The 14,667-nt window shown below is 33.6% G+C and overlaps 2 protein-coding genes across 2 annotated transcripts in view; one reads left to right on the forward strand and one right to left on the reverse strand.

Moving 5' to 3' along the window:
- The window catches only part of LOC136814452 (uncharacterized), a 792,139-nt gene that overhangs the window by 447,098 nt on the left and 330,374 nt on the right, over positions 1-14,667 (reverse strand). The gene's annotated exons all lie outside the window — the stretch shown is intronic.
- The window catches only part of LOC136814414 (uncharacterized), a 48,580-nt gene continuing 48,079 nt past the window's right edge, over positions 14,167-14,667 (forward strand). Inside the window, exon 1 of the mRNA XM_067070957.1 lies at positions 14,167-14,256. Coding sequence (XP_066927058.1) covers positions 14,222-14,256 — 35 coding nt within the window. The 5' untranslated portion in view covers positions 14,167-14,221. The remainder of the gene's footprint in view (positions 14,257-14,667) is intronic.

The following is a 14,667-nucleotide window of genomic DNA, read 5'->3' on the forward strand; positions in this document are numbered from 1 at the left end:
CTTCGAATCAATCTCATAAGCCCACATTCCTAGGCCATTACCATTCGTTTTACTAAATTCCAAACTCATCCTTTTAGCACCTCTCCAAGTCTGATGAAAACCAAATTTTTTTGTCAAAACATTCATTGCATCTTTAAAAATTCCTGTTTTCCAGTGTTTCCAATCAACTACTAAATCAATGTCCTCATCATAATGCAAAATACCTTTTGATCGAACATAACTGATAACATAACCTCCAACGATCATATACGAAGCACTGTTCGCATTTAAATGGTTACTAACTTGTTCTAAAGTTTGCATGATTTTCCTTCGACAACAAGGTGGTGTATCGATTCTCATCTGACGTTTATAATCATAAAATGGTCCTGGTTCACATTCTCGAGTGTGTTTTGTACATCCCAAAGAAGTGATTGTTCCGTCTGTGTGGACGATCCATTTGACTCGTTTGTGAGATCGCTTTAGCTCCTTCCCATACTTTTTGTATACCATTACTTCGTCCTTAAAAAGACTTTTGTATAGGTTATTACAAGTTAGGTTTTCAATTGTATTGTCATAGCTTGCTAGCTCATAGAGTGTCCAATCTGCAGGCGAGTATTTGAAGGTCTTGCAAACTTCAAACAGCACTTGAGACTCGTTTCGCAAAAGATTGTATTTGTCGGGGAAAGTTTCCTTGGATCGGTTGAAAAAAGGTTTGAAGCTTTGTCCAATCAGAATTGATTTGTTTCGAAAAAGATTATGCTTGGAGCTGGATGTGCCCTTGGATTGGTTGACAAAAGATATACTTGGTTTATAGTTAGGTCCTTTTAAAACAGTAGTATTCCACCTCGTTGAATATGTATTCCAGAGTAGTTTACAAATCATAGCAAGTAGTATGAACAAGATACAATTCCAAACAGTTGTTTTCTTTCCAATCATATTTTTCTTTACTAATATAATCTGAAAGGTTTACTATGAAAGTGAAAAGCGGAATTTAGGGAGATCTGGACATCGTGTTCAAATAAAATGCTCTTCCTTTTATTTACATCTTCTGACTTGAATAGTTACACGCTCGTACATTTTTTTTTTCTAAGAAACAAACTATATAAGAACATCGGCATCGCTGGCTAAAATGTTAAGAACAAGTTAAGAACATTTTAAGGCTTTCTGGACTCAAAAACATCCTATTTCTTAGGAAAATGGTCAAAAATATTCACAAAATGTCAAAAATATTCACAAATTAGTTTAAATAAGAACATGTTAAGAACATTTTTAGGCTTAAAACTCAAAAGTTAAAATCATCTGAAGGCTTCAAAAATTTTGGATGTTCTTATAAAAAAAAGGTTTACCCATACAAAAAACGGGAGTATTAAATCTTATCGAAACTATAAAGGAAATTTAAAACAATCCCATTATACGACTTCAGAAACGGCCATGAAAATGGTGATTTGAAACACCTTATCTCAACTTCAGTCCGTCTAAAATTTACAAAAAATAACATTAGCAGAACCTCAGTCAAAATTTACCACATACATTTCTCTAGTGAAGATTAATCCAACATCATACAGACAAAAAGAGAATTTTTCTTATTTGAAAAAGAGCCTATCAGCAGTAGTTTGCTGGACTGAATAAGCGACACAACGACACGTTTGTAAATATTGAATTCGTTAACAGATCTCCTTCAAAATTTGCTTTACAAAGATACGAGTACCTGTAAATATCAAGTCTCTAATGACTTTTTGTTTTTACCTAGAAACGAAATTTCTCAAGATTCTACCTACTTGTAATACACGTTTGTTTTTTATTATAAGAACAAACTATATAAAATATAAGAGTATAAGGCTTTGGTGGCCAAAATGTTAAAGAAAAGTTAAGAACATTTTAAGGCTTTGCAGACGAAAGACCCGATTTCTCATGAAAATAGGCAAAAATACTCACAAAATGGTGAAAATAAGAACATGTTAAGAACAGGGTTCCCAGCGGTCAGGGAAAACCTGGAAAACCTGGAAAAAGTATCTTTTTTGGAAAAAGTCAGGGAAAACCTGGAAAAGTCAGGGAAAATTTAGAAAAAGTAGTGAAAGTCAGGGAAAAGTCAGGGAACTTTTTTTGGAATAGTCAGGGAATTCCAAAATCAGTCAACTCCAAATTACAAATGATAATTGAAATGATATTATCCTTTTCATCTTTCATTTTTGCAGGTATTTTATCAGCCAGTAAGTATTGGTGTATTGTAAGCTCTGTGATATTTATTTAGTCCACAGTTCTGACAGTTTTGTTTTACTTATCTCTTCATTAGTTTCTTTTATTTTGTTTTAATGGTAGAAAAATGACCCGGGGGGGGGGGGGCACTCAAGGTAAATGACCTACCAGACGTTCGGCCCTTAAGGGTAGGTTTTTCATAGTTCAGGAAGGGTAAGTAAATTACAAAACTGCACTGAACTGGACTGTAAGGGTAGGAAATTGTGATAAAAGGCCAATTTTTTGGTAAAATTGGCACAAAATTTGTCAATTTTGGAGGAAAAATTCCACATTTTCTTGGAAAATTGCAAAAATTTTCGCCCTTACGGCCGAGAAATTTTGAAAAAGTGCACTGTAAGGGTATGATTTTTCATAGAAATTCACTGCACTCTAAGGGTCCTATTTTAGAAGCCAAATTTTGAAGAAAATCTTTTTAGAAAGAGGAAAGTTTTCATTCAAATGATAGCACGTTCATCTTTACATACATACGACGGTACCCCTTTTGTATCCTGGTTTTAGTGAGGTTTTAGTAGACTCGCTTTTTAAAAAATATATATATTCTCAACTTCAGTTGAGCTAGAATCTGAGAATGTCTGTGTGTCTGTGTATCTGTCTGTGTGTCACAAAAACTTTGGGGCAGGCTGGAGACTTTAAAATTGGTCCGATTGGGTTGAAATTTTGCACACTTGATCCTTGGGCAAATCCCTGGGGGTGTTTTTTTCATTTTTTCAAAATTTTAATTTTTTTGGCCTGGGGACGAGTTTTCCGCCAAAACGAGGCTAAAACTTTGGGGCAGGCTGGAGACTTTAAAAATGGTCCGATTGGGTTGAAATTTTGCACACTTGATCCTTGGGCAAATCCTTGGGGGTGTTTTTTTTTCATTTTTTCAAAATTTTGATTTTTGGGGCCTGGGGACGAGTTTTTAGCCTAAAGGAGGCTAAAACCCAAAATGCTATAATTTTTTCTTAAGCCATTAAGTTTACAATTGGGCCTACGAATGATTTCAAAGATACTGAAGTTGAGCCAGTGCGGTTAGCACGTTCGACAGTTGAAATTGTGTTAAGTTTTATTTTTTTTATCTCAATATGGTGTTTTTCAAAATACTGTTGGGGCGAACGGTCAGGGAAAAAGGCCCAATATTCTGCTCTGGTCAGGGAAAAAGGCACCTTGGTCAATCTAAAAGTCATGGAAAAAGGTCTTTTTTTTGGAAAAAGTCAGGGAAAAATATTTCTCCTAAGTGCTGGGAACCCTGAAGAACATTTTTAGGCTTAAATTCCAAAAAGTTAAGAACATTCGAATTTTAGATGTTCTTATAAAAAACGTGTATTCATTTGGGCAGTCTGTAAACTTTAATGTGCGATCGTTTCAGAAGTTCAAAATGCTATTTTCGCATATTATTTTCTCTTCTCTTCTAAAGTTTAGAAAATTGATTTGATTGATTTTCTTCTTCTTCATTTTCAAAGGCCGTGGCCAGTGGATGGTGTGTTCAAATACATGTTCTGGCGTTGCCATCTTTCTTCTTACAGTCCAACTCACTTTTCCACTCTTTATAAGTTTTGATAATAAGATTTGATTGATTTTCTTCTTCTTCATTTTCAAAGGCCGCAGCCAATGGATGGTTAAATGTTCAAAAATAAAGAAAAAATTCAAAATGTCTGTGACCAAGCTTTGACAATTTATTTTGGTCAATGAGGGTGCTGAATCTGAATTTGAATGTTACCAAGCGTGAAACCCGCGGTTTTTGCGTAATTTGCGATTTTTTGCGTTTCCGGCCAAAATTTCAAGGTTTGAAATATGATGATTTTTAGGGGGGTCTTCAAAATCAAAAAAGACCTATACCACGTGATAGAGCTCTTCAAACTGAGCAAAAAAATGTATTGCATCAAAGTCCAAACTTCTCTGGATCAAAAGTTATGGGCCACTTTTTGGACCTACCCCGGTGGAGGTCCTATAAATTAACCTGTGTTTGTTCGTTCGTCCGTTCGTTCGTTCGTTCGTACGTATGTTAACAACTTTTCTCAGGATTGAATCATAGGAATCTTTTGATTTTTGGTACAAAGGTGCAAAATGGTGGTGTGGGCAAAATGTGACGGAGCTCGATTTTCTAAAAGAAGTTTTTTTGGGCAAATTTGAGCCAAAATACGGCTAAAAAACGGGTTTTTTAGACTTTGTGAAAAATTGGATCATTAATATGCATAACTATAAACCCTCGAATGTGACGGAGCTTGATTTTTGGAGAAAAAAATTTTGGGGTAAATTTCAGCTAAAAACAGCCGAAAAAGTGTTTTTTGACTGAAATGATTTTTTGAATTAAAGTAGGGTACCATCATAGGTAAAAGATGGCTAAAGCTGATTTATGCAAACAAATATTGTTGGCTCAAAAAACGCATGTTTATCTATAAGAATCACTATTAATAAGCATACATCAATGTTCTTAGTCAAATTACTCAATTTTTTTATGAGATGTTTATTTTGCTCATGAGGGCTTACTTTTTGAAGAGTATGTGTGTTTAGACATGAAATTTTAGTTGCTTGGCGTGTTTTCATAAAAAAAAATTTTTTTTTTCATTAAAAGATATTTTTTTATAAGCACATTATCAATTACTTAGGTATTAGCTTTTCTCGAGATTGGCTCTTTCATTCTTTATGATTTTATGCACAAAGATTCATAACTATACCGGGTGCACCAAAAAAAAGTATACAGATTTGTCGAGATATTGTGAGCTTCAGGATTTAAATTTTTTGTTCATTCTTTTTTTATTGTATAGAGGATGCTCTAGCTTGAATTTTGAGCTGTCATACATTAAATTTGAAAAAGTAGTTCGAAAGTTATTTCCAAAAAACTGACTTTTTTTCCATGTCGAAATTTCAAAAAATCATTAAAAACAGCAATCACGGTGTAAATAAGACAAAATGACAAAAACACATTTCATTGTTTTTTTTATTCCTTTTTCTCTTATCTTATATTTTGCCAATAGTTTCTTCATCTTATTTGCCCGTCTTGAACATTTCCAACACGAGCAAACTCAGTGCAGACTCAAGTTCTTTGAGTAATTAGTCGAGGAATGGTGATCTATTTTTTCAAAAGTTTTCTTACATAGCACACATAACATCAAAACCTCTCTTGGAGATTTCCAAATAATATTATCCCGTGTGGGAATAGCTTGTTTTACCATATTCTTAAATTCTGTAACGAGTTTTGATGAACACAGTTGCATTTTTTGGTATTTTTATGTGTAAAGAAGGTAAGTGTCAAGAGAAAAGTTTGCTCGCTGTTTTTAATGATTTTTTGAAATTTTGACATGGAAAAAAAGTCAGTTTTTTGGAAATAACTTTCGAACTACTTTTCAAATTTAATGTATGATAGCTCAAAATTCAAGTTAGAACATCCTCTATACAATAAAAAAAGAATGAACAAAAAAATTTAAATCCTGAAGCTCACAATATCTCGACAAAGTTGTATACTTTTTTTTGGTGCACCCGGTAAACCCTCGAATGTGACGGAGCTCGATTTTTGGAAAAAAAATTTTGGGGTAAATTTCAGCTAAAAACAGCCAAAAAAAGTGTTTTTTGACTTTGTGAAATATTGGATCATTGTTTTTTTCTAATTTTTTGCATTAAAGTAAGTAAAAGATGGCTCAAGCAGATTTTTGTAAAAAAAAATTTTTCAGCTCAAAAAACGCATCTTTATCTACAAGAATCACTATTAATAAGCATACATCAATGTTCTTAGTCAAATTACTCATTTTTTTTATGAGATATATGTTTTTTTTGTTCACGAAGTCTTGAATATCAAAGAATATTTCAAGAGCATGAAATTTTGGTTTCTAAACGTTTTTTTATAAAAAAACAAACGACTATTTTTAATAGATCGTCACTATTTGTGTTCTGAATGATTGTTTAATGGTCACGTCACGTAGATATCAATTATAAATGTGTTAAATGCATAACCAGGTAGGTCCATAAAAGTATCACTTGTTTTAAATTGTGTTTTCTGTATACACAGTATACACATTTTTTAAAAGAACATCCAACATTTCTAAAGCCTTTGGATGTTCTTAACTTTTTGAGTTTTAAGCCTAAAAATATTCCTAACATGTTCTTATTTTGACCATTTTGTGAATATTTTTTACCATTTTCCTAAGAAATAGGGTGTTTTTGAGTCCACAAAGTCTAAAAATGTTCTTAACATGTTCTTATTTTGACCATTTTGTGAATGTTCTTATAAAAAAAACGTGTACATGGCAAAAAATCCTCATTTTAAGTTTTCCATCATTTTATTCAGTTTTAGGTTGATATTGTAGGCAAATCTATTTGTAAAACAAAAATGCTGAAATTAAAACAAAATATTTAATTTATCTATCAAAATATCGAAAGGAAACTTCAGGATTGAAAAATCAACAACTATCAATCAACAATTAAACTTCCATTAATTAAGCTAATCTAGTAAAGAGCGAGATCGCCGTGACACAGGTTTGTCTCTTTTTAACGGAAAATGCGGATGATTATAGGTTTCCCCAAATTGAAACAACTAAATGTTAGCAAAATGTAATTTAACATTTATTTGTGAAAATGGGTTAACTCTTGTAGATTTCGCCAAAATATTGGATTTTATATCTTTTTATAATAGTCTTTCTATTCTTGATGTTTCGTCAAATTTTTAAGTACCCATCCTAATCATCTTCTCTCCTATTCACCACACATTCATAGGTGCTTTTTGTAGATTTTTGTGTTTTTTCATTTCATCCTGGATATCTTTAAAATCCTCCTAAAATATTCTTAAGGCGTATTTTTAGAGGTTAGGATCCAACCTTAGCCTAAATCCCCCTAAATCTAGCATTCAATACATAATATTGGCGCATTTTGTGGAACTAATTTTCGCGGTTGACATCCACTTTTTGCCGAAATTCTTTCATATTCCTAGTAGTAGGCGGCCAAGCCTTGGGTTCCCTGACATCTTTTCTACGACCTAGCCATTTTTAGTCTATTCCTTTCTGACACACAAAGGAATACAGCCACTTTAAGACCAACTAACTGTCAGCTCTACTGTGATTTGACGTCAAATCTTGTCTTGATCGTAGTGACGCCAGAGTGTTGTTGTAATACATTTTTTTGCTCAGAATTTCATGCTCTTTCAGATGGTACCAATCATTCTCGTTTATTTTGACTTTCGAAAATCAGCTATTTCTCTACCCCTTATTTCCCTTGTAGTTTTGCCTATGGCGTCACTATTTTGGTCATAAAAAGTTTTCCTGGGCCTAATCCGCGTCCTCCCTCTCAAAAATATCTTGTAATATACTGTTCTTTAGAATAGACTAAAAATGGCAAGGTCGTAGAAAAGATGTCACGGGACCCAAGGCTTGGCCCCCCTTCTATAGGGTTTCCTAAGGATTTTTAGTAAAAATTGCATTTCGTGGAACTAATTAGTTCCCGCGAAAATTAGTTCCCTTAGACCTAGACAATATGCATTCCTACATGTCAGAGAGACGATGTGTGCAGCCTAATCACAGTTGTGCCACACCTATTTTATTTTATCGATGTGAAAGATTTCCATTTTACCAAATGACGAGCTGATCTTGTTCGAAAAAATAACCAAATCTCGATTTCTGAAATCCCTTAAAAGATTTTCAAGTTGTGATCAAAACAAAACTAATGGAAAGTTCCAAGAAAAAAAGTGGAAAGAAGCTGTACGAAATTATTCGTTTCTTTACATATAATTAATTCAAAATCTAGTTTATTTGAACTTCATGAATTGACAGAAATTTGAGAATCCCAATGAAAATTTAAACAGAATGGTCCGTCGCAGATGTCAGTCCATGATGTCATTTGAAAAAATAGCGTTAAAAATATATAAAATTTCCAAGAAAATTAAACATTTTCGTTTTAATATGTCTATACAGACCACGCAGTAGCAAAATTTCTCAGTAGTTTGACGAAGTTTCATTTCATGATATTCATGATGTAATCTTTTATACGGAAGCACACAAAATAATCCGGAACTAGTGGCAAAATTTGCCACTAGTCTTTTGTTATTTTGCCACTAGTTCCGGGTTATCTCGGGTGCTTCCGTATAAAAGATTACGTCATGAATATCATTAAACTATTGCAGTAGCTTTTAAAGAATTATGAAAGTAATTCATTTCGGATTTCTTATGGTTCTTTTAAGCACTTACGAAGTTCATATTTCTTCCCCTCCATTAGCTAAGAACAAGACGAAGATCGATTGTCGGTAACAAAAAATCAGTCAATCAAATTCCTTGTAACTGTAAGTACACGCTTTTTTTATAAGAACACGAGGGTGAAATTTGGCCAAAACTTAAGAACGAATTAAAAAAATCTGAGCCTCAGAAGATACTTATATAAAGATATAGGATAAACTAAGGACTTCTAAACAGGAGTTTCTCGTAAGGGCTGTAATCAAAGGAATTCAGTTAACGTATTCAAAATGATTTATTCAAATACATTTTCTGGCGTTGCCATCTTTCTTTTTACAATCCACCTCACTTTTCCAATCTTTATAAGTTTTGTTCAAATAGGCCACAGAATCGTGTGGCATTTTTGTTTTGACGTTATTTAAAACGACAATTTTTGGTGGTACCATTATGCTTCCATCATATTTTGGAAGAAACAAGTCTTCAAACTTAAATAAATTTTTCGAATCAATCCAATAAGCCCACATTCCTAGGCCATTGCCATTCGTTTTACTAAATTCCAAACTCATCCTTTTAGCACCTCTCCAAGTCTGATGGAAACCGAATTCTTTGGTCAAAACATTCATTGCATCTTTGAAAATTCCTGTTTTCCAATGTTTCCAATCAACTACTAAATCAATGTCCTCATCATAATGCAAAATACCTTTTGATCGAACATAACTGATAACATAACCTCCAACGATCATATACGAAGCATTGTTCGCATTTAAATGGTTACTAACTTGCTCTAAAGTTTGCATGAACTTTTTACGACAACAAGGTGGCGTATCGATTCTCATCTGGCGTTTATAATCATAAAATGGTCCTGGTTCACATTCTCGAGTGTGTTTTGTACATCCCAAAGAAGTGATTGTTCCATCTGTGTGGACAATCCATTTGACTCGTTTGTGAGATCGCTTTAATTCCTTCCCATACTTTTTGTATACCATTACTTCGTCCTTAAAAAGACTTTTGTATAGATTATTACAAGTTAGGTTTTCGATTGTATTGTCATAGCTTGTCAGCTCGTAGAGTGTCCAATCTGCAGGCGAGTATTTAAAAGTCTTGCAAACTTCAAACGGCACTTGAGACTCGTTTCGCAAAAGATTGTATTTGTCCGAAAATGTATCATCAGATCGGTTGAAAAGATTTCAAAGATTCGTTTCTTAGAACGTTGTTTGGAACAGTTTCGCTCGTTTGGTTGAAAAATGATATGTTCGTCCTATGGCTTGGTTTTTTCAATGAATCATTTTGCAAAGGACTATATTTTCCGTTATCGGTCTCTCCAGATAGCTTGATTAAAGAACTGTTTGGTTTATAGTTTGGACTTTTGAGCATAGTCGTCCATCTTGATGAATAAGACATGTTCCACAGCAACGTACAAATTGTTGCGAAAAATATAATAACCACACAGTTTAAAACTTTTGTCTTCTGCCCAACCATGGTGACTTTAATATCTCCTGAAAATAATGAATGGATAATTTCTTAAGTTTCATCGTCAATGATAATTCACTTCTTATTCTTATATTAAAAGCGGAAAAATTTACCTTTTACCTTAATTGATGTTGGTCTTTGATATACACGTTAAAAAACCCAATCCCTATTTTTCCCCTTCATTTTATCCCCGTCAGCTAAAGCTTTTCCACTGTGTATTTTTCTAGAGAGACGAACTTTTAATTTCTTCAAATATAAACAGTATTTTAGTTCCTCTTCGATTTTTTCGAATAGTCCATACAATTTCTCTCTTCTGTCTGGATAATAATATCGTTTGCCAAAAAACCCAATAGATAAGTCTGTCGCTAAATCAAAAGAAGTGTCATATATCAAGCAATGGTCAATTACACGCGAGATTTTTTAATAATAGTTTAATCCATCGAAAGTTCAAATCCTAGTCTTTCTGTTGCCCTACATTTTTTTAACATTTTTTTTTTCGCTGTTGAACCTGAAAGGATTCGATCTGGAAGCGACTATTCAAACATAGATTTAGCTATCAAGTTTCAACCCGTACAGTACACAGTGAAGCGAAATATCGCCCAGTATTTTTACAGTCTCTTTTTAACCCCCCTCCCTCTCTCTTGGATCGACTAATCAGGTTTAGCATTAATAAATGAAATAAAATCTTGCCAGAACTCATTTACCAAAAGACGAAAACTGTGAAACCGTTTCTTTCCACAATCGGCAACAATCAGAACAAAGTGCTTGAACCAAGGATTGTAGAAAGCCCTTACCCAGATGATCGAGATATGTCGCTCTTAATACACCCCCTTCTCACATACTCACTGGGCCCCTTTCCACTGGAAAAATTGGCCAAAATATCATCCCCAGTGAAAAAATTATACTCTAACTTTTGTCCCCACTGAAATTAATCAGATAAACCTCACTGTAAAATCTTGTGTTCTTTTTCCATCCCACTAAGTTTTGTGACTCGAAAACAATGGAATTTAAATCCCCAGCCATAAAAAACATGGGAATATCAATCCCCATCGAGTTTTGGTCCCATATTTATTGAACCTTAATGCCCCCCCCACTTTTTTGCTAAGAAAAAAAAAATCAACCAACCATGGTGGCGCCTCCTTAGACACTTACTATTTGGCCCCACTTTCAAAATTGGTTCGCCGGCCCTGTGTTTAGTTCCTAATCAATCTTTTTTCTTCGCTCTTTTTTTGCTTCTTGCTTCTTTCTTCTTTCTTCTTTTTTATTTTTCAGCTAGTAGAGGCCCAGCCTGTCTTAAAAGATATGATAGCTCGTGATAGCTTAACAAATTTTATTTTATAGGAGTATACAAAAATTAAAATTGAGAAATAACAAGTCCATACTATCATCTATCTTTTCCTTGTTCACGGTAAACATTAGACTAGTATTTGCACAAATACTTAGGTTTTTCAAAAAGTTCTCAATACTCTCAAATCATTTTCAAAACATGTCTCTCTTTAAACGCACGACCCATACCAAAATCAATAAGAACAATTTTATCCAAAAAGTGAGGCTCAAAATCGTTGAAAATAAGAACAATTTGAGAGTCTGGGATTGTTGAATTTCAAGCAATTTATAAGGGTCAAGTATAAATGCCCGCTATAAAAGATTGACAGCACTTCTATATATTGCAAAATGTAAGTTAACAAATTTCTGAAAACTATTTTCTTTGGAATTCAATGACTCAAATTTCTTTGAATTCCAAATTACTTGTAAATATGGACATCTGTAACTAAAAAAAAATTTAAAATAAATTTTCCCTGTGTAACTGAAAGAAATCGAGAGAAAAAAAAACACTCATAGTATATGAGTTAGTGTGGAGATCCGTACTCTCTAACCAAAATTACACCACATACATGAAAAAATCCCATCAAAAGCTACTCAGTGAGAGTATGGTATTTATGACCCAGTTTGAATTTGTTTACATTTGGTTTGGATTTCATGCCAAAAAAAGCCGTTGATAAGGTTAGCCAACAAGATTCGCGCACTTCTAATCAAAACAATAAATCACATGATTCCAACAATTGTTTGACAGCCAATAGAATTATGTGCCATGATACTGTATCTTCATTAATACTCGACCTACTACTGTCTTTCGTCTGTTTTTCCGTTAGGTCCGGTACGTCGAAATTTTTTTACATAGACAGTATAGGCCGAGCCTCTCAGCTATATATGAGTAAACCTTTAGGTTGTCTTTGAAGGGTGAATAAAAAAAAACTCGTACAAGTTTTCTAAAAAGTCAACATAAGAAACATGAATAAGTCAAATTCTTTCAAATATTTGGGCGCTGGGTGCTTGGACTTTTTTGAAATATTATGGCGGAAGACTTTCTTCGGTGGCTGAGAGCGTTTTTCGTCATTTCGTCAAAATAGAGCGTGTTTCCATTCTATTTATACTCCCCCTTCTCACAGACCCAGTGGGAACCCTTCCCACTGGGAAAATTGGCCAAAATATTGTCCCCAGTGGAAGATTATACTCTGATTTTTGTCCCCGCTGAAAATAATCAGATAAGCAATTCCCCACTGCAAATATTGTTCTATTTTTCCATCCCCACTGATTTTTTTGGCTAGAAAACAATGGAATTCAAATTCCTAGCCATAAGAAATATGGGAATATCAATCCCCATCGAGTTTTGGTCCGTTACTTTTACCCCCACTCGCTGATAAAATCCCACCGGGTCTGTGAGGAGGGGTGTACTTATAAAGGAAAATGGATAATGTTTCAAATCTTTCTCAAGAAAAATAAAGAATGTTTCCATTGTTTCCATTGTGTTTCTCAAGAAAAATAGAGAATGCTTCTATCGTATTTCGAGAAGGTTTCTATTGTATTTCTTAAAGAGAATGGAGAATGCTTCCAATGTATCTCTTAAGGAAAATAGAGAATATTTCCAATGTATTTCTAAGGAGAATGGAAAACGTTTTCATTGTATTTCTTAAGGCAAATGGAGAATGCTTCCAATGTATCTCTTAAAGAGAATGGAGAATGTTTTCATTGTATTTCTTAAGGAAAATAGAGAGTGTTTCCAATAAAGAAAATGAAGAATGTTTCTATTGTATGTCTTTAAGAGAATGGAGAATGTTTTCATTGTATTTCTTAAGGAAATTAGAGAGAGTTTCCAATGTATTTCTTTAGGAGAATGGAGAATGTTTCTATTGTATTTCTTAAAGCAAATGGAGAATGCTTCCAATGTATCTCTTAAAGAGAATGGAGAATGTTTTTATTGTATTTCTTAAGGAAAATGGAGAATGCTTCCATTGTATTTCTTAAGGAAAATGGAGAATGCTTCCATTGTATTTTGAGAATAAAAAGCGTAACTTTTTTGAATGAGTTAAATGTGTACGTAATAAAAATCTTTTAAAAAAACTTTAAAAAATCTTTACAAAATTAGATACATTTCCTGGCATTTCCGTCTTTTTTCTTACAATCCACTTCACTTTTCCACTCTTTATAAGTTTTCTTCAAATAAGCCACAGAATCGTGTGGCATTTTTGTTTTGACGTTATTAAGCATAACCATTTTCGGCGGTACCATTATGCTTCCATCGTATTTTGGAAGGTGTACATCATCAAACTTGAATATGTTTTTGGAATCAATCTCATAGGCCCACATTCCTAGGCCATTACCATTCGTTTTACTAAATTCCAAACTCATTCTTTTAGCACCTCTCCAAGTCTGATGAAAACCGAATTTTTTGGTCAAAACATTCATTGCATCTTTGAAAATTTCCTGTTTTCCAATGTTTCCAATCAACTACTAAATCAATGTCCTCATCATAATGCAAAATACCTTTTGATCGAACATAACTGATAACATAACCTCCAACGATCATATACGAAGCATTGTTTGCATTTAAATGGTTACTAACTTGCTCTAAAGTTTGCATGATTTTCCTACGACAACAAGGGGGTGTATCGATTCTCATCTGGCGTTTATAATCATAAAATGGTCCTGGTTCACATTCTCGAGTGTATTTTGTACATCCCAAAGAAGTGATCGCGCCATCTGTGTGGACAATCCATTTGACTCGTTTGTTGGCTCTTTTTAGCGTCTCGCCGTATTTCTTATATACCATAATCTCATCCTCAAGCAAACTCTCATAAAGATTATTACAAGTTGTATTCTCAAGTGAATAATTATATCTTGCTAGCTCGTAAAGTGTCCAATCTGCAGGCGAGTATTTAAAAGTATTGCAAACCTCAAACGGCACTTCAGATTCGTTCCGTAAAAGATTGTATTTGTCAGAAAAAGTCTGCTTGGATCGAGTAAAAAACCTCATTTTTGGTTTTAGGTTTGGTCTTTTGAGCATTGTAGTCCATCTCGATGAATAAGACATTTTCCGCAGTATGATGAACATCCCAACAACGAATATTAACATCAGGTAACGTAAAAATTTCATTCTTTGTTCTACCATTTCATTCTAGTTTGGTTTTCTCTTTATCTGAAATATATAAACTAACAAATAAGATTTCAGCTATACAGGGTGTCCGGAAAAAAAGTATCCAGTCGTACCACTTCTATAGAAAGAAAGTTCTTGTGTGTGTTTCACTAAATTTGCAATGTTTATCAAAGTTTATCTCTGTGTCATATTAATTGTCACGAGACAAATAACATAACAATTCTCAATAACTTTAACGTCGTGAAAATTGTAAAGAAAGTAAATTTTTTTTATCATAATTACTGAATGTAAAAACAATTGTTACTGTGTTTGTAAATATTTTCTTACATTTTGTTAAACACACGCAACAACCTTCTACTCAGAATCATGTTCGAACTCGATACTTTTTTTCCG

Source organism: Clytia hemisphaerica, unplaced genomic scaffold (genome assembly GCF_902728285.1).
Source record: "Clytia hemisphaerica strain Z4C2 unplaced genomic scaffold, Clytia hemisphaerica genome assembly, whole genome shotgun sequence".
Classification (NCBI taxonomy): Eukaryota; Metazoa; Cnidaria; class Hydrozoa; order Leptothecata; family Clytiidae; genus Clytia; species Clytia hemisphaerica.